The sequence below is a fragment of the Mizuhopecten yessoensis genome, unplaced genomic scaffold (assembly GCF_002113885.1).
Source record: "Mizuhopecten yessoensis strain PY_sf001 unplaced genomic scaffold, ASM211388v2 scaffold3311, whole genome shotgun sequence".
Classification (NCBI taxonomy): domain Eukaryota; kingdom Metazoa; phylum Mollusca; class Bivalvia; order Pectinida; family Pectinidae; genus Mizuhopecten; species Mizuhopecten yessoensis.
In genome coordinates this window covers 775,395-797,688 of record NW_018404981.1, presented here as the reverse complement: position 1 = coordinate 797,688, position 22,294 = coordinate 775,395, and the positions used below count along the sequence as shown (strand labels likewise).

The 22,294-nt window shown below is 33.0% G+C and overlaps 1 protein-coding gene across 1 annotated transcript; it reads left to right on the top strand.

Annotated features, from left to right (window-relative positions):
• Positions 1 to 851: 851 nt before the first annotated feature.
• On the top strand, positions 852 to 20,318 carry LOC110447318 (hypertrehalosaemic prohormone-like). Its single transcript, XM_021492927.1, has 4 exons — positions 852 to 922; positions 5,424 to 5,634; positions 17,558 to 17,613; positions 20,220 to 20,318. The coding sequence occupies exons 2-4, from the start codon at positions 5,428 to 5,430 to the stop codon at positions 20,242 to 20,244; spliced, it is 288 nt and encodes a 95-aa protein (XP_021348602.1). The 5' UTR covers positions 852 to 922; positions 5,424 to 5,427; the 3' UTR covers positions 20,245 to 20,318.
• The last annotated feature ends 1,976 nt before the right edge of the window (positions 20,319 to 22,294 follow it).

The following is a 22,294-nucleotide window of genomic DNA, read 5'->3' as shown; positions in this document are numbered from 1 at the left end:
ACAGTTGGATGGTCGGGTGGTCGGGTGACGTGGTGGATAGCGCATTTGCCTTTCACCAAGGCGGCAGGGGTTCGATTCCCGGATCGGATATGAAATGGTACGGGGTCACCTATTCGACCACGTGAGTTTTCTCCGGGGAATCCTGTTCCTCCAACATTAAGACCCCCGCGTTAACATTCGGGCTACACCAGTGATTAATATAAGTTGTAAAACCTTTATTCATAATTTTATTAAAAAAATAAAGTTTTTATAAAGAACAGTAACCGTTGATATTTCAACTTTGGCATTGCAACGGTAGAATATGGGTGCCCATTTATCATTAGCCCTATAAAACAAGGAGAAACCATATAGTAGGTTTGCAGACGTGTCTTGTTTGTTATCTTGACGCGTGCTGACTTCGTTCGACTTCTTATATTTACGTGGCCGATCATAGTTCGGATTGGCCGGGATGTCTACTAAGGCGACCGTAAGGTGTTAGGATTGTGGTTGTACAAACGTCAGCTACCGGTTTACCTCCCCCGTCCTTTGCAGGACAGGGCATAATTCTTCAGAGTAAAGTTAGGTTAACGAATCAACACCAAATTTTATAAATGATATTTTTCATTTAAATGTCTTCAAGTATGCATTTGGTTTGTTTTTCAGATGATCGTTTAGACCTCAGGAGCATATTATTCTAATAAAGACTTTCAGCACATTTAAAAACCTTGTTGCTAAAAGAAAATGAAATAACATTTCATTAAGATAACCAGGCTTTGGTCGATAAGGTTCTGGTTTCAAGCAATCGGATACAAGACGATGCTTAGTAATCGATACATTCGAAATACCGCGCTGCTCTTATAAAGAGTGTCAGGGGGATCCCTAGTAATACAAAGGGATCCACGAGAGACTAGAGGAGGTGCTGAGCGTACATCTACACACAAAGGTAAGTCAACTCGTAAAAGTCGACACTGTTTATGTTTTTCGTTTTATTACAATGTAATGCATTTATCCTGTCTCTTTCTCAATTTAATCGTCTTTTCAAAAAGCTGAATGTTTCAAAGAAAATATTTATATAAAATAAAATCCATGTTTAGTTATATTTTTTTTTATTCTTTTATAAATATGATATATTGCTACATGTATTCTATTCATGATCATTTTATCTAAGCTGGCTTTCACAACTAAGTTTCCTGTTTTAAACTCCTCGTTGAAGTTTAAACGTGTACACTTTATCTCGGGGTTGTACGTTTTGCTTCGCCGTTATGGGTTTATGATAATGATAAAGTATTTGTTTAAGTAAGACATCGTTCAAATGTGCTTTATTGGTTATAAAAGAAGCTGTATATCATTTACTGATTCTATTATAACTCCATACATTGCATTACATAAATATAATTATTATTTTACTGAGATATTTAAAATCATAAAGCTGGTGTTGAATAGCTATCATAGGAATATCAATATACCGTTCAATAAAAGAATAAAATGACAATGAATTAGTAATACGAGTATTTATTGTTAGAGTCATATATTTTAGATTTCTTTATACTGTGTTTCCGTCAACACATTGCATTTTGAGCAATACGTTTCGCAGATATTATTTCATTCGGAAATGCTTTGTTGGCTAGGTGACACAAATAGGATTTTTTTTAACTTGGCGAGTGCGCCGGGAAATATCTCCAACTGCGCTTCTCTTATTTTACCTACTGTACGTGTACTGATCAGTAGTATCCGGAAGTCGAATCATGCATTAACAGAATATTGAGGATCAAAAGCTGACAATCGCTTTAGTTGTCATGGTCGATCGAAACCTTGTCCAATCTCATCCTGTTAAACTCCTTCATCACTTGTAAGTAACTCGTTCTAAGGCCGTGTTAAATAATGTTAGGATATAAAACAAAAACATTTGCGCATCCAACCATCTTTAAATCACATTACTTCGTTCTTTTAAGAGACCCTTTTCATCAGACACCAGGGCACGTATTCATGAAACCGTTCTCGTGCTCAAGCAAGGTTTTTGTGCTCAAGCCTAGTTTTTTGTTCCTGCTATAAATTAATAAGAAAATCTTATTTTGTCAACGATTTGGGGAAGTCTTGAAGAGACTTGTAGCAGAAAACTGTTTTCAGTGTTCTCATTTGACTTTTTGACATGATTCAGGTGAGTTATAATAACGTTGGTTTGAGCACAGAATCATTGTTTGAGCATGAGAACGGTTTCATGAATACGAGCCCTGGTCCCGTGTTCATGAACCGTGCTCATGCTCATGCTCAAACATAGAATCTGTGCTCAGACCAAACTCATTTAACTCACTTAAAATTAACATTTTGGATAGTATTCTGCTGCAGATACTTGTATATTACGTGTGGTAAAATTGACATCGTCCTTTTTGCGAAACCTATTTTTTTTTTTTTAATTATTGCTGAATATTACATACTTCTTGATAAACCCACACCTAATGCTAACGGTGTCGTTGATTTGTTTAATGCTATATTTTATTAGCACAATTATAATATGTTAAATGAAAGAAACAAAGCCATAGTACGTGTTAACACTTTTTTCAATGCTTTGATTCAACATCATATACTACATTAAGTATTTATAATTTTATTCGATAAGTCAATGAATAAGCAAATAAATTCACATTGAGAATAGAAGCGTTTTGTTAGGAAGATTTATGATATTTTGTATTCTTGGTCATTTTTTTTTCTCACCAAAGAACTTAACGATATCATCAGGGAATCTAATGATTCAAAACATGACAAAGTTTGCTCACAAAGGAAGTAATGTTGACGAGATATTTACATGTACAACATGATGCCAAATTGACAGTTATTTTGATTTTATTGTTTGTGGTTTCAAACTTCATTGCTGAAATATCAGTAAAGAAAACAAAAAACAGATGTATTTTAAAAACAAAAAAGTATATATTTAGCATCTATTTGGACATTAAAATATTATACATTATATGATTGATCTGACTCTCTTGTTAGATTTTGGTATTGAATAATGCATTTTGTTGTTTAAGAAACTTTGAAACTTAACGCTACAAAGGACGCTTGCCTTTCCGGAAACCTGGTCTTATATTCTATGTTCTATTCCAATGTTCTCCAGGATACTCTTTCTCTTGGTCCTATTCTGTCGTTGCTTTATCGATTGTGAATACTAAAATTGTTTACATATTATTGTCGTGATGCTTTTTACACAGATCACACGACACTCTTCTTTAAGTCAAAAAATGATATCACTATGTCTTTAAATATGATAGAAACATTTGGCACTTTTTTGGATTAATATTAAATATAGAAAAATCAAAAGGGCTCAGATAAGGCAAACAAACACTGATTGAGGACAATTTTGAAGGAATCTCATGAACTGAGAAATTGACAAAGCCCTTGGTGTGCATTTTGGTTTAAATAAGCAAAACATGTTAGACATCAACTGGAGAGAAAAGTTGGATTAAGTACAAAAACTTGTGAACAACTGGAAAATAAGAAAACTTACTATAATTGGGAGGATACACATAGTGAAATCATTACTTGTACCACAATTAACATACCTTATTTCAGTGTTATATATTCCAACAAACACAATTCAAGATTTTGGAAAGATGATTTATAACTACATATGTGATGGAAAGAGAGAAAAAGTAAAAAGGAGAAGAATGATCAAAGCATACAAAGACGGAGGTCTAAATTCAATCGATATAAGATCTCACATTGACACATTGAGAATTAATTGGGTACAAAAACGTGTATCAGAAGAGGAAGCCCTATGGAAAGTTATCTCACAATTACAGCTAGGCATGTTTGGCCATAATATGCTCATCTGTAAAATGAACTTAGATAACTTAAAAAATCTTCCAAAGAGTGAAGAATTGTCTCCTTTCTACTATGAAATCATATCAACATGGATAAAACTCAGAGAACCAAACAAAGAACCAAAACATTACAATAACATGCTAGCACAGATCATATGGGGAAATAAATACATAAAGATGAAAAGAAAAACATTATAATTCAAAACATGGATAGAGTCCGGTATTATAACAATCAAGGAATTACTGCATAACAGTGTAAAAATGAATGACAGACTGATTTATGAAAATCTCCAAAATAAGATTAATTGGCTGTCAGAACTATCAATAATTAGAAAAATAATACTAAATCGTTGACGAAACAAAAATGAAGAAAGTTATTTCAACATGCAAAACTTTAAAGTCAATATTGAAAGAGATTTAGTCATTAAGCTTCCCAAACTAGAAAGAATGAAAATTATGAATTGCAGCAATCAAAATATATACAAACATTTGATAAAATTGCGTTCCGAAAAACCTATCTCAATAATATAATGTGAAACTAACCTTTATATCAATGCTGTATTAGAGTACACGAATTAATTCATATTCAAAAACGTACAGAACAATAAACTAAAAGAGATCAGATGGAAATTATTAAATAAAATCCTAGTATTAAAGCAAATACTACATAAATGGAAATTGAGTGATACACCTAATTGTAATGATTGTAACATACCAGAAGACTATGAACCATTTTTCATCAAATGCAGATATCTACAAAGGTTTAATATTACAATTAAGCACCTTTTTGTGAGTGAGATATATTACATGTCAGACGAAACTTATACATGAACTTAAATACGTACATTGCAACTAATATATTATCACTTATAATTATTATCAGTGAGATTGCAACTTCTTTTGATATTGAATGTGTCTCTTTGTCCTTCGCAATAGTGCATGCACTTTTTTCTAACACATCGTAGAGGACTGTGAGTGTCGAACGGAAGCGGATGAGTCTGTTTATATATAAAATATATCTGTCTGTCTATATTATATACTACATACTAAGAATAAATAATAAAAGAAATTGACATATTAAATGGATAAAAGGTGTATGGCGTGAGAAAGACTCCTGCGTGAGGACAACTTCATTGTTCGGGGGTTATAACCCAGGGCCCCTCAACCCTGGCAACCTCCATTATTTTTTATTCTATATTCATATGCATACCTCAGTAAGATTTATGTATATATGCACATGGAAATCTGCTACTGAGGAATTAAATGTCTTAAATAAAAAAGAAGCAAAAATGTATGTCTATGAACAAAATTATAAAGAACGTCCCTTTAGCTCATTTAGCTCAAAGCTGACACGCTATGTGTGCTATTGTTTTCGACACTGTAATGGTATAACAAACGCTCAGTCCTTTATTCTCCGTAGACTAAAATATAATAATTACATTTGTCATTTTTAGATATATCAAGCTTTTTAAATATCTAGGGAATAACACGTCCCAGAGCAGCAAGTTTGGTGTTAGCACATGGTACATGTATTATAGGAATACATTTGATACCATGTACAAGTGTATGTTACTCACATTAAAGTTAATTGTCAATGTAAGGTCATTGTTTTATTATTTTGCACAGGACAATGATTTCCAAATGGATCCTGCTAATATTGATAGTGTCCAGTGTGGTCCTACTAACCAGTGCCCAAATCAGTTTCTCCACGAGCTGGGGCAGTGGTAAACGTACAGCCTACAACGAGCCCGTGAACCCTAAAAGCATCAACCTTGACAGCACGTGCATGAGTAGGACGGAACCGGAAGTCCTAATGGAACTGGTAAAAGCAATACAGGTAAATGCTTATCACTGCCAAATTATTGATGTCACATGCTTTTATTCAAAAACACTTTCGTCTCCATTTTCGAGAAAGAAATAAAGAATATAAATTAAATGGTTATTTCCGCATGAATATGCAATATTTTATCGTTGTTGAGAAAGGATGTGTTTAAAAGTAAACCCTGCTTTTGTTGTTTTCGGAAACAAAAAACATTGTTATGACGATATGAACACATTACATTTATATAACATTGATATGAACACATTACATTTATATAACATTGATTTGAATACATTACATTTATATAACATTGATATGACCTATTTACCTTTATATTACATTGATATGAACACATTACATCTATATAACATTGATATGACCTATTCACCGTTATATTACACTGATATGAACACATTACATTTATATAACATTGATATGACCTATTCACCGTTATATTACATTGATATGAACACATTACATTTATATCAAATTGATATGCCCTATTCACCGTTAATTACATTGATATGAACACATTACATTTATATAACATTTATATGAACTATTCACCGTTATGACTAATAGAATCTTCCCCAACCTTGAGGGTGTCACCGAGAAATCCGCAACCCGAGGGGTGATGTTTTTTGGTTGTCTAACCCGAGGCTCTGCTGAGGGATAAACAACAACAAAAATCACCCCGAGGGTTTGGATTTCTCTGTTTCACCCTCAAGGTAAGGGATGATTATTTTTCTCCCATCCTATTATTTCAGTCAAAACTTCAACGACAGTTGTCTGTTTGTAAACAAAAAAACATTTGGGGTATGAATATCGTCATTAACTTTTGATGACGTCACAATTGCCAGTGACACATTTTAATGACGTCGCTATTGAACAGGTGCTAATAGGCACGAGGTTATCTCCCCCTAGGGGGTGACAAGCTGATCTTTCCCGGCTGAAACGGGAGAAATTAATATGAACACGTCAACTGTTTATAACATTTGCATGAACGCGTCATCTTTATAACGTTAATAGGAACACGTCACCTTCATAACATTGACAAGAACACGTCACCTTTATAACATAGACAGGAATACGTCACCTTCATTACATTGACAGGAACACGTCACCTTTATAACATTGACAAGAACACGTCACCTTTATAACATTGACAAGAACACGTCACCTTTATGACATAGACAGGAATACGTCACCTTCATTACATTGACAGGAACACATCACCTTCATAACATTGACAGGAACACGTCACCTTTATAACATAGACAGGAACACGTCACCTTCATAACATTGACAGGAACAAGTCACCTATATAACATTAATATGAACACGTCATTTTTATAACATGGATATAAACACGTCACTTTTATAACATTGATATGAACACGTCACCTTGATAACATTAATATGAACACGTCACCTTTATAACATTTATATAAACACGTCACCTTTATAACATTGATATGAACACGTTATCTTTATAACATTGATATAAACACGTCACCTTTATAACATTGATATGAACACGTCACCTTTACAACATTGATATGAACACGTCACCTTTATAACATTGATATGAACACGTCACCTTTATAACATTAATATGAACACGTCACCTTTATAACATTTATATAAGCACGACACCTTTATAACATTGATATGAACACGTCACCTTTACAACATTGATATGAACACGTCACCTTTATAACATTGACAGGAACACGTCACCTTTATAACATTAATATGAACACGTCACCTTTATAACATTTATATAAACACGACACCTTTATAACATTGATATGAACACGTCACCTTTACAACATTGATATGAACACGTCACCTTTATAACATTGAAAGGAACACGTCACCTTTATAACATTGATATAAACGCGTCACCTTTATAACATTGATATGAACACGTCACCTTTACAACATTGATATGAACACGTCACCTTTATAACATTGATATGAACACGTCACTTTTATAACATTGACAGGAACACGTCACCTTTATAACATTGATATAAACGCGTCACCTTTATAACATTGATATGAACACGTCACTTTTATAACATTGACAGGAACACGTCACCTTTATAACATTGATATAAACGCGTCACCTTTATAACATTGATATGAACACGTCACCTATATAACATTGATATGAACACGTCACCTTTATAACATTGATATGAAAACGTTATCTTTATAACATTGATAAAAACACGTCACTTTTATAACATTGATATGAACACGTTATCTTTATAACATTGATAAAAACACGTCACTTTTATAACATTGATATGAACACGTTATCTTTATAACATTGGTAAAAACACGTCACTTTTATAACATTGATATAAACACGTCACCTTTATAACATTGATATAAACACGTCGATTTTATAACATTAATATAAACACGTCACCTTTATAACATTGATATAAACACGTCACCTTTATAACATTGATATGAACACGTCACCTTTATAACATTGACAATATGAACACGTCACTTTTATAACATTTATATAACCACGACACCTTTATAACATTGATATAAACACGTCACCTTTATAACATTGATATAAACACGTCACTTTTATAACATTGACAGGAACACGTCACTTTTATCACATTAATATGAACACGTCACTTTTATAACATTTATATAAACACGACACCTTTATAACATTGATATGAACACGTCGCCTTTATAACATTGACAGGAACACGTCACCTTCATAACATTGACAGGAACACGTCACCTTTATAACAATGATATAAACACGTCACCTTTATAACAATGATATTAACACGTCCCCTTTATAACATTGACAGGAACACGTCACCTTCATAACATTGACAGGAACACGTCAGCTTTATAACATAGACAGGAATACGTCACCTTTATAACATTGACAGGAACACGTCACCTTTATAACAATGATATAAACACGTCACCTTTATAACAATGATATGAACACGTCACCTTTATAACATTGACAGGAACACGTCACCTTTATCACATTAATATGAAAACGTCACTTTTATAACATTGACAGGAACACGTTATCTTTATAAGATTAATATAAACACGTCACCCATATAACATTGACAGGAACACGTCATCTTTATAACATTGACAGGAACACGTCACCTTTATAACGTTGACAGGAACACGTCACCTTTATAACATTCACAGGAACACGTCACCTTTATAACATTGATAGTAACACGTCACCTTTATCACATTAATATGAAATCGTCACTTTTATAACATTGACAGGAACACGTTATCTTTATAAGATTAATATAAACCCGTCACCCATATAACATTGACAGGAACACGTCATCTTTATAACATTGACAGGAACACGTCACATCTATAGCATAGACAGCAATACGTCACCTTTATAACATTGACAGGAAAACGTCACCTTTATAACGTTGACAGGAACACGTCTCCTTTATAACATTGACAGGAACACGTCACCTTTATAACATTGATAGGAACACGTCACCTTTATAACATTAATATGAAAACGCCACTTTTATAACATTGACAGGAACACGTCACCTTCATAACATTGACAGGAACACGTCACCTTTATAACATTCACAGGAACACGTCACCTTTATAACATTGATAGTAACACGTCACCTTTATCACATTAATATGAAATCGTCACTTTTATAACATTGACAGGAACACGTCACCTTCATAACATTGACAGGAACACGTCAGCTTTATAACATAGACAGGAATACGTCACCTTTTTAAAATTGACAGGAACACGTCACCTTTATAACATTCACAGGAACACGTCACCTTTATAACATTGATAGGAACACGTCACCTTTATAACATTAATATGAAAACGTCACTTTTATAACATTGACAGGAACACGTTATCTTTATAAGATTAATATAAACCCGTCACCCATATAACATTGACAGGAACACGCCATCTTTATAACATTGACAGGAACACGTCCCCTTTATAACATTAAAATGAACACGTCGCCTTTATAACAATGATATAAACACGTCACCTCCAAACAATGATATAAATACGTCACCTTTATAACAATGATATGAACACGTCACCTTTATAACAATGACAGGAACACGTCACCTTTATAACATTAATATGAAAACGCCACTTTTATAACATTGACAGGAACACGTCATCTTTATAAGATTAATATAAACACGTCACCCATATAACATTGACAGGAACACGTCATCTTTATAACATTGACAGGAAAACGTCACCTTTATAACATTGACAGGAACAAGTCACCTTTATAACATTGACAGGAACACGTCATCTTTATAAGATTAATATAAACACGTCACCCATATAACATTGACAGGAACATGTCATCTTTATAACATTGACAGGAACACGTCGCCTTTATCACATTAATATGAAAACGTCACTTTTATAACATTGACAGGAACACGTCACCTTCATAACATTGACAGGAACACGTCACCTTTATAACGTTGACAGGAACACGTCACCTTTATAACATTGATAGGAACACGTCACCTTTATAACATTAATATGAAAACGTCACTTTTATAACATTGACAGGAACACGTTATCTTTATAAGATTAATATAAACCCGTCACCTATATAACATTGACAGGAACACGTCACCTTTATAACGTTGACAGGAACACGTCACCTTTATAACATTCACAGGAACACGTCACCTTTATAACATTGATAGTAACACGTCACCTTTATCACATTAATATGAAAACGTCACCTTTATATCAATGATATAAACACGTCACCTCCAAACAATGATATAAATACGTCACCTTTATAACAATGATATGAACACGTCACCTTTATAACAATGACAGGAACGCGTCCCCTTTATAACATTGACAGGAACACGTCACCTTTATAACATTAAAATGAACACGTCACCTTTATAACAATGATATAAACACGTCACTTTTATAACATTGATATAAACACGTCACTTTTATAACATTGATATAAACACGTCACCTTTATAACATTGACATAAAGACGTCATCTTTATAACATTAATGTAAACACGTCACCTATATAACATTGACAGGAACACGTCACCTTTATAACATTCACAGGAACACGTCACCTTTATAACATTGACAGGAACACGTCACCTTTATAACATTGCAGGGCATTAGGTATTGCTATGAACATGATGTCGACCAAACAATTATTGACACTCTTTCCAGAACTGTGTCTCCTTACAAGTTGTGATGATCAGTTAGATAGTTAAAATAAACCATCTTTTATTCTCAGTTCCTATTAGTAAACACGATGGTGATCATATCTTATTTTATTGATTTATATCTGTGGTACCAATGCCTCCTTCGCGTGTCAGTTTCTTTAACCAGATTTTAAATCGCCTTTATATCAAACAGACTACATATAAACTGACCTTCCTCTTAAACGTTGAAGAGGACAAACACCCCCAAGCAATCATTACCGACTAAGGTAAATTAACAAACCGTTGATAATTGAATCTTGAAATGAAAAGGGTTTGTGGAACGCAGGATGGCTGCTGCAATACTGGACAAATTTCGATACTGTACGAGAGTGTCTTTGACAAATACCACATGTACTGTTGTAGCTGGCGCATGCGCTATTCGTATTGGCATTAACGTGCTAAATACATGGCTGTCATGAAACAGGCGTACTGTGACTCTGCACCGTATATTTATCTAATCAGTAGGGACAGGTAGAGACAGGGTCTGGAATTTGCCCTAATTAGATATATATGTTTATATACTTATACATATATACTTTTATATAAAGCACATCAAAACCTGTCAGAACCGAAAACTGTATAGTGAGGAAAACTGTTCAAACCGCACACTATTTGAAAAAGCGTAAGGTGAGGTACCAGTGTATATTTTATTTTTTTTCATCTGCATAATCCTGATACCACTTCATATAAAACGACGTTTGACAAAGTATCTGTGAATATACTGTATATAATGTAAATTAAACCCGTACTATTTGAAAACTCCATAGTAAAACGAACAATATTGTATGTTGAATGTGACATTGTTAACTGTGTGCAATACATTGTATTGTGTGTTGTGTGTGACATAGTTAACTGTGTGTAATACATTGTATTGTGTGTTGTGTGTGACATTGTTGACTGTGTGTTATATATTGTATTGTGTGTTGTGTGTGACATTGTTAACTGTGTGTAATACATTGTATTGTGCGTTGTGTGTGACATTGTTAACTGTGTGTAATACATTGTATTGTATGCTGGGTGTGATATTGTTAACTGTGTGTAATACATTGTTAACTGTGTATTGTGTGTGACATTGTTAACTGTGTGTAATACATTGCATTGTGTGTTGTGTGTGACATTGTTAACTGTGTATAATACATTGTATTGTGTGTTGTGTGTGACATTGTTAACTGTGTGTAATACATTGTAATGTATGCTGTGTGTGACATTGTTAACTGTGTGTAATATATTGTATTGTATGCTGGGTGTGATATTGTTAACTGTGTGTAATACATTGTGTTGTGTGTTGTGTTACATTGTCAACCGTGTGTAATAAATTGTATTTTATGTTGTGTGTGACATTGTTAACTGTGTGTAATTTATTGTAATGTATGCTGGGTGTGATATTCTTAACTGTGTGTAATACATTGTGTTGTGTGTTGTGTGTGACATTGTTAACTATGTGTAATATATTGTATTGTGTGTTTTGTGTGACATTGTTAACTGTGTGTAATATATTGTAATGTATGCTGTGGGTGACATTTGGTAAGGCTATAATCAGTTTAGTATATTGTGTGTTATATTTCTTTATAGCCGAAAAATCAGCTTATAATATTTTGTATAATATTTTTGTAATATTTAACAAACCGAGCATTGTTCTTTCTATATTTTGTAAAAGTGTATACTATTTCAGTATTCATATTCTGCTAATTTTTTCATAAGATTGCATCGTTTACATATACTTGTCTATGGGCTTACTGATTCATGTCTGATCGGTGTAACGTTGAAAATTGACCCCGGTTGAAAATGGAACCGGGGTCAGTTTTCAACATTGAAAATGGAACCTAGAAGCATTTGAAAAAGGAACCTAACGCAAATTTATTTTCACAAACACGTTGAAAATGGATCCCCGTTGAAAATTAACCATATGAAAAATAAATACTTTGATTTAAAATATCCACTCAGATTATCCTAAATGAAGTCCTGCGACCTATTTCTAGAAGTTAACCGATTTCTGGATGTCTGACTTAATTAGGTCAATGTGACATACTTTTGAAATTTGACCTTTATTATAAAAAGTTGTCATCGGGTTAAGAAATAAACATGTAACTGTTGTTTGACCAAATTTGGTCACTGTGACGTAGTTTTGAAGATTTGACCTACATTATCAAAAGTGGTCGTAGGGTCAGAAATTAACATTTAACAGATGTTAGACAAAATTAGGTCAATGTGACCTAATTTTCAAAACTTAAGCTACATTATCAAAAATGTTCATAGGGTTCAGAAATTAATATTAAACAGTTGTTTGACAAAATTAGGTCACCATGACCTAATTTTGAAAGTTTGGCCTTCATCATTCAAAATCGTGATAGGAAAAAGAGATTGTAAAAAAAAACGTTATTTGACCAAATTATTTGAGTTATATTTAAAGGAATTGTCATAGGGTTCAGAACTTTATATAATTTTTTCTAAGCCAGGTCCATGAGAATTTCTTTTTTTCTAGTTTCACCTCAACTTTATAAATTGTTACAGGATTCAGAAATTATACTAAAAATTACTTTTCAAAAAAGACGTACATTATTAAAAATCTCTTTAGGTTCAGAAATGAGCATAAATAAAAAAAAAAGAAGCTTAACCAAATTACGTTCCTGTGACATACTTTTCAAAATTCAAACTACATAATACAACGTTTATGTTACTGTTTTGACATAAGAATGTGATTGTGACTTACTTTTCATATTTTCTTTTCAATTTAATACTGGTTAAATGACCTTTAAACATGAAAAATAATTCCAAAATATTTCGACAATTTTCTATATTAAATGTACTGTTATGGCCCCGGGTCCTTATTCCACGGTGAAAACTGACCCCAGAAAATCCTAAAACCTTTTAACATTCAATTGCCAAAATGTGACCCGGGTCCATATTCACCGTTTAAAATGGACCCCTGCAAATTATTAGAGTTTTCCATATTCAATAGTCAAAAAGTGACATAGGTATTTATTCAATGTTGTAAAACGACACCAGAAAAATACGACACAATTCCAATGTGTAAATGTAGCCCCGGGTCCATATTAAAGTTGAAAATTGATTCCAGAAACATGATGTCGTCTTTATATATACAAGTGTCGAAAATGGTCATGGGACCATATTCAACGTTGAATATGGACCCCAGAACATTATGACATCTTTTTATATTTAAGTGTCAACGCAAATGACCCGGGTCCATATTCAACGTTGAAAATGGACCCCTGAAAATTATTACAGTTTTCCATATTCAATTGACAAAAAAGAACAAAGGTCCTTATTCAACGTTGAAATTGGATCCCAGAAACATTACATTTATGTCGTTTTTATACATTCAATTGTCGAAAATGTTCGTGGGTCAATATTTAACGTTAAAAATGGACCCTAGAACTTTATGTCATTTTTCCATGATGATATGTCAAACAAGAGACCAAAGTGGGATTTTTGCTCCCACCATCGTTAGATCTTCCTTAATTCTATTAATGCTTGATCTTTTTTTTATCTCTTATCTGGTAGATTGAAAAGGTTGTCAACATCTTGATAGGTCCAAAAATGAAACATGCATTTAATGGATAAAATATGGTCCCAGGGTTATAGGGGGACAAAGTGGTGCAAAAGCATGGTTTGGAATTTTCTGTTTGACATTTTGTGTGTTCGCCTGTGTACCAGCGTAAAGGCAGAAATTAGATCCCAGCAATCGGCAAAACTGGTCCGGGATCAAAATTCAATGTTGAAAATGGACCACAGAATATTTTGTCCTCTTTATATATTCAACAATAGAAAATGGTCCCGGGTCCATGTTCAACGTTGCAAATTGATCCCAGAGCATTACATGTGTAATACTTTCCAATAATTAATTGTGAAAAATGGCCCTGGGTCAATATTCAACGTTGAAATTTGAATATTGAGCCGGGAATTCTTTCAACAATGTATGAATACACAAAAAAGACGAAGTGAAATTAACTTCCCTAACAGATAATTCAAAAGAGGTGCATGTAATATAAGAACTACATGTACGTAACTTTTCAGAGAGTGCACTTCTGTGTCAAGCTAAAAGTGTAACTGGACAACATATGATTTCATTTTGATATTTTATTACAAACGCTACTGCTTGGCGATATTAAAAGAAGAATATTACATGTATGTTGCAACAGTTTTAGCATGAATACTAGCATTAATGTAAAATATGTTGTGTTATACTGATTAATCTACCGATTGGACATATTTTTTTATAATTTCATATACATTCAATAATGCAGATAAAACGTAATGCATGCAGACTGAGAAAAATGTTACACAATGTTTATTTGCAATTAATTAAATACCGGTATATCACCAATACTGTCTACATCATTCCATAATTCTTTATTTTTTTCAATCTTTGAAAACAAAATAGTCCATTCTTTACTCATAGCCCGTATTTTGTTATGGGGAGCGTCCGTCCGTTCATACTTTAGTTTCCGCTAGTTATCTTGCTTAAATATCATTTAACACTTTGAACGTATGTACACTATACAATGACTTAGGCTTACGAACTTACGCAAAATACTCACCTAATTTATTAGACTATTGTGATCTGATTGGTCAATTTCCGCAAAATAATTTGCTTAAGTATCGTTCGATTTTGATGAAACCTGTTGTGCATGTACATTATATACAGGCTAAGGCAAAGTTCGAACTTGATCAAAATCCGCGTATTCTTTATTGCATGTATCATACTGTTCTCTGATTGGTTGACAGTTTCTGCACAATAACTTTGTCAAATATGACCGGATTCAACATTTGTATTATTATAAAATGATAAATAATAAGCTTAAGGTGAGCAAAACCTGAACATAATTTATTACATGTAGCATACTGCTTTCTGATTGGTCGACGGTCTCTGCAATATTGTCAAATGTGACAGGATTTGTATTAGACTTGGTCAAGAAACCTGCCAATATTTGATAAGCAATAGAAATATCTTGGCTTTGCCGGTGTAATATGAATAGATTTTTGGCAATAAGGGACAGTTTCAATTTCTATTTCAATGGTTTGAATTATGTACAATGCGGAGACAACTGTAACTCAGGTTTTTCAAAGGTCATAATGGATATGTGAAATATATATGTATTACTTCAGCCTAAGTTGGTAAAGTATAGTGTGTACTCTCCTTTCACAAAATTCCAGGAATAGTCCTAAACTTTACTGAGTAATAAAAATGCTGTTTCTTCTCCTAGCATTTCCATATTTTCATACATTAAAATATGATAATGCATCATAAGCGGTTATTGGAGAGAGAAATTGCATATATGATTTAGATGATGAAATAATCATATAAATATTCAACAACTCGTCTTTTTCATATCCCGCATATCATATCTAGATCATTATTATAGTCTCACAAAGTTTAAAAAAGTGTTAATCAACCCAATACATACATATACATGTATTACCAAACGATACGTATGGAGGCATACTAAACGTGGCATATGGGGATGAACAATGAGGTAATGAGTACCATCATGTTAGCATATATTACTATCATCGGAAACATACTAAATTTAAGTCAGTGACCTAATTAGTCGAAAGAACGGTTCTATGTTCATTTCTGAACCCAATGACAATTTTTAATAATGAAGGTCAATTTTCAAAAGTAGGTCAAATTGACCTAATTAGGTGAAACAACAGTTTTAAGTTTATTTCTGATTCTAATGGCAATTTTTAGTAATCTCGGTCAATTTTAAAAAGTAGATCACAGTGACATTATTAGGTTAAACAACAGTTCTAGGTACATTTCTAAACCTAATTGCATGTTTTGATAATATAGGTTAATTTTTCAAAAGTAGATCAAATTTACCTTATAGGTGACACAACAGTTTGAAGTTCATTTTTGAACCCAATGGCAATTTCTATCAATCTAGGTAAACAAAAAAAACAAAAGTAGGGCACATTGACCGAATTAGATGAAACAACAATTCTGAGTTCATTTCTGATCTCAATAATAGTTTTTATTAATGGTCATTTTTTCAGGTCATTTTTTCAAAAGCAGGTCAAATTTATCTTATTTAAGTAAACAGAATGTGCAGATTTCTGAACCCCATGATAATTTCTGTTATGGTATTTCAAATATTGAGAAATAGGTCACACTTACCTGATTTGGTCGGACGATGGATGCAAAGGTTTCATGTGATCATTTTGGTACTTCGGACAAAGTAAGGGTCCATTTTCAACGGGTCAGTTTTCAACGGCCTACACGTGGAAAATTGACCTCCTATGGGGTTCATTGTCAACGGGAGAGTCACTTTTCAACGGCTCCGCGGTTCCTTTTTCAACTTTGAAAACTGACCCCGGTTCCATTTTCAACGGGGGTCCATTTTCAACGTTACACCGGCACCTGGTCTACTTCCAGTGAAACAAATGACTGTGTTTAGAGACTAAGTAAGAAGTTATAAGCTGTCGCATTCTGTAGCCTTCCTCGTATCAACGGCTGGAGACCCCAGTGTTGATATGGAAACTGAATGGTATTGGATGGGATATGGCCATATAGCATTTAACTTGTATATTAACGTGTATTGCCAAATTAAATATGACCGATTTATTTTTCATAACCCGATATCTGAATTTTAACATATGACATTTTCCCCTTTTATTTCAGAAACAAACCGAGCGCGTGATAGAGTGCCTCATGGAATCCAAACCCGTAAAACAAAGGTAAAATATGTATGTGCATACTATGAAAAGCATGTTTTATATTTCTTAACATATTCTGATAATTAAAAACATGCAGTTTCTATGTTAACCTTTTAAAGGACTTATTTTGCGTCCGATTGTTTATCCTCGATCCCTACTAAGTTACCGTGCGTTAAAATCAGCTTATTTTTTTTTAATTTACCTAACTTCATTCCACAATGTAAAGAAGATAAAATAGATTCACTCAAACACAAAACTAATAAATTACAGGATGTCTGCAGTCAATGAAAGCAATGATCATTATATCAGATGTCGATATCAACCAATATCAAAATAAACAGGTTGAGTCTATCAATTGATCGATCTCCTTTTCAACACAGCCTTGTAATGCTAAGACAGTGAATGTAGTCTGTCACATCATCTCATTTTATTTCATCGTAAATTTGATCAAATCTATGTCCATAAGGACTGCTGTCTGTAAACAAGACTTATGGTTTTAAACAAAGAGAATACCGGATTTTTAGACAGGACAGATGTCTACGTTACTTCGTTGCTTATACGCTGTCTTTATAGGCCATATATAACGCTTACAGATTAAGTAGTATCGGAGGGTTTGGTTTCTGTTTTCTAAGAAGGGATTTGTCGGTTTAGATGCCCAACAGTGGTCTTTATCTATCACAGAAGAAAGTAATCCCCTAATAATAAACAGGTTTATGTGTGGTTCTGTCTCGTTCTGAACTTGTGATATTTAACGAAAGAATTGTCTTCAGTGTTTTATCTTAGTTGCCATCTTATTTACCGTTATTGGAACTAGATGTTTCCTTCTGTTCTGCTGATAACAGTAAGCGTTCATGTTATACATGTGATACAATGAATGGTGCTGTATTGACAATATTCCATGTCTGCTTGGTTTCAATTTTTTTCGTGTATGGATTTCTTATGTAGGTTTGATCAAGTAGTTTGCAATACTTTTTATTCGATTGTTTTCATGCAAGATGGATATGTCCAACAATTTTAATAAAATGTTTTGTTTCGATTTGTCTCGTTGGTTTGATAGATCCTTATCTTTCCGCCCAATATCGGCACAACGTACATACATATCACGGCTAGTAAAAATACTGCAATATCGCTTCACCTCAATAGATATATTTTACAGTTTGTTTAGCAAAGGCTTATTGCTCTTTCATAACATTTACCAATTTGCTAAAATGGTATTGTGGAAAAAAATGTCTCGAATAAAAGGTTTCATTCATTTCAACATATATGATATAATACTATTTATTTAACGCCGCATTTTACGATTGTCCAAGTAATACATCAGCTCAGTGGATCGTTTATCTTGTAATGTTGATTATAAAAATGATCAAAATTGACATTTTTGCGATCTGACTACATTTGATGGTTATGTTCTTTATTTCATTTAATTCTTTATTGTAAAGATTATGCGGATAATATTGATATTCAGCTTTGTTCATTACTTACTAAAACTAATTAATTTCAAAATATAAATACAACGTGAAATTATTTAAAGCTACAAAGTTTTAATGTAATGTAATATAGTACTATTTAGATTTTTTGAGTATTAATACGATTGCACTATAAAAATTATACCATAAATAAAGTTAAACCACAGAATAAACGTAATGTTGTTCTCTTAAGGGTAACACAGTTGAAATAAAGCTGTTTATTGAAGTTTTACAGTAAATATAATGTTTTAATATCTTGGCTATAGACTATATATAAGGATGTACTATTAAATCTGTATAACAATATACATGTATGTAAGGATGTGCTAATAAATCTGTAAAGGATCAGGTTATATAGCAAATTTAATGTTTTAATATAATGATTATAGAATAAACTTAAGGGTGGACTATTTACGTTTGTAATTAATGTAATTCAAGCTGTCTAATAAAAGTAATATAAAGTTGTACTATTTAAATAAGATTGCTCTCATTACATCATAAACCATTGGTGACCGACCCATTATCCTAAACTTAACAGTATGACGGGTGCCACGCGCGGCGTAGGAAGCACTCTGCATGAGTATATGGTATACATTCATTTTCGTGTTGGTGTCTTTCTTAATGGTGTTTTCTCGGTTCCTGGCCTCGGTTGCTAAAAGATTTGTTAGGTTCAACCAGTGGTTAGGGAATATTTTAAAATATGAATTCAAGAACATCTAGAACACTTGATATTATTAAACAGCGACTGAACTGTTATGAGGATTGATATTGCTTTGAAAGCCATTGTTTCACTAAATACAGGTTTAAGTTAACCAACCTTGAAACATCCGGGGCCTTGTGTATATTGAGACAGCGATACGACTCTTTGAATACGAGACAACATTTTATAAATGCTATATAATTAAAAATATGTTGAAAGAAATTGTCAAAAAACTGAAACGTAATACGTCAGTGATTCGGACATTGAAAAATAATTATCAACATTTATATATAACAACCTTGTCTCTGTCATGAAGTACATAATGTTAAAAAGAGTATCACAACAAACCTGCGTCTAACTACTCTTATTTAGCGAGTTCTGTTTGTATATCATTATGTTACCTTACATAGTCTGTACCATACACATTGACGTTTGTTTCACGTGTCTTTTTTCCCTTACAGACAAAGATCAATCCACTACTCGTGACAGCGATAACCTTCCGCGGGATAAGAAAGTCCAATTTAATGTTAATGCATTTTTCATAAAATAATATACAGAAAGTGACGTTTTTGTTTTATCTGTCTCATCCTTTGTCTTGTTATTGTGTATACAATTTCACGGCGTTGATGTTTCTGGACGCTGACCAGTGTTTGACTATAGCATCGTACCAAACATTGTAGGAAGAAAACTACCAAGCTAGTAGTTAAGGTTAAGTAATTTCCTTTATTAAGGAATGTACGTGAAACGTGGGGCCGGGAGAATGGTACCCTACCAGGGAGCTGTATGTAGGTCTAGAGACATGCAGATGCCGCTCAGCCTTCTACATCTTGGATGCGATCTGAACCTCTTCAGGGAAACAAAACAATTTTGTATTTATTTCCTGTCTTTAAATTTAGATATTTTCTTTTTAAATAGTGTAGTTTCATATCATTTGATTTTTTGATATTTTTCAAAGTTTCGGGGATTAAATACATTTAAATACGAAGCTTTAGTTCGAGTTCTGCAACAATGGTCAAATAAGCATGGACAATATACATGTATAATATAAAATAACATACTATACAACATATTAATGTAATTTATGATTTATTCTAATGATTTAAAAAAAAAATGTATATAAATATAATATAATTGTATTTATAAGGATTATATCAATACGCTTTACCCAAGTTGACACAAAAAAAGATCCACGCCATCACGCCAAAATACCCAATCTCTGATTTTGAAACAATTTGGTAATAAATAATGACGTTGTATGAGAATGATATCTCTCCGATCGTGTTTTAAATCGGGTCAAAACAAGGCAATGGTAATACCGGGTCAAAAGAAAAACTGTTGCAATATTTGTTATTTTGAACATTTGTGAATTGTTTTACTTAAGGTATTAGATTGAACAGAATATATAAATATGCCAACAGGAAAAATAATTATAGATCCTGATAAGGTCAGTATTCCATTTGGCAGCGGACTATCGAAACTCTATATGTATTATAGATAGGTTGGCGATTTCCGGTTAACCAAAGTCGATTGGCCGGTACTGACGGCACATGTTATATAGTACACTGCACCTCCTTGGTTCGTCATGACTGACTTACATTACCCGATTCTGATCCAAATATACATTTATTGGCAGCATATCTATTGGGATAAGTACAAACCAATAACAACGCTGGCTAAGTTTGAAAACTGAGAAATAATTAATCAATGGAACGAAGACGCTATGTAGTTTTATGTTGCACGACATTCGTAAGAAACATTATTAGACCCGAGTGCGTATCTGTCAGTGAATTTTATGGCATTTGAAAGTATCATTAAGATTTCATTTGTAAAGTATTCTATAATAGCCTGGTCTCAATACAAGCTGATTCAGGACAGCCAAATGATTATTTTCATCTCATTAAAACGAGTTGGTATATCGTTATTAAGAGAAAACATATTGTTATAACGAGTTGGTTTATCGTTATAATAACTAAGTTTCTGGAATTAATTGAATTATTAAACGTTGTCATTTAATATCATTTTCCAATCTAGCCAAGCTTCCCTGGGAGAGAAACGATATTACGATTAATAATATTTAGATGCGAGGACATCGATGAGATTGTTAAATCAAGTGTCAAGAAATGCACATTTTAAAAAGTGGTTGTTGAGAAATACCACTATATTAGATATACATTTATATTCAGCATTTCTACCATTTCTGATTTGTAGTCCGGATTCTGTACTAATTGAATTGTGTCAAGGCTATGATATTTCACGTATTTACATTGAATTTGGAAAAAAGCAGGTAACATTTTGTATTTGACCACTAAACCCTGTACAATACGCAACCCTCTAGGCGAGTCAGCCAAAATATCCCCAGTACTGGAGTACAGATGGGTAAAATTTACATGTAAGAATATGGACGCCTGCATATTTATGATAAGAATATTAACTATGTATATGTAATTACTCTCGATAAGATGAACTTAGATAGATATCTCGTTAAAACGACATACTTAGTCGTTATGACGAGTTTCTAACTCGTTATAATGATATG

Bases quoted from the DNA above. Each gene is read 5' to 3' on its own strand.
- LOC110447318 (XM_021492927.1), top strand. From the start codon at position 5,428: ATGATTTCCAAATGGATCCTGCTAATATTGATAGTGTCCAGTGTGGTC. The intron at 5,635-17,557 runs GTAAATGCTTAT...CTTTTATTTCAG, and splicing joins AACTGGTAAAAGCAATACAG to AAACAAACCGAGCGCGTGAT. The intron at 17,614-20,219 runs GTAAAATATGTA...TTTCCCTTACAG, and splicing joins TCCAAACCCGTAAAACAAAG to ACAAAGATCAATCCACTACT.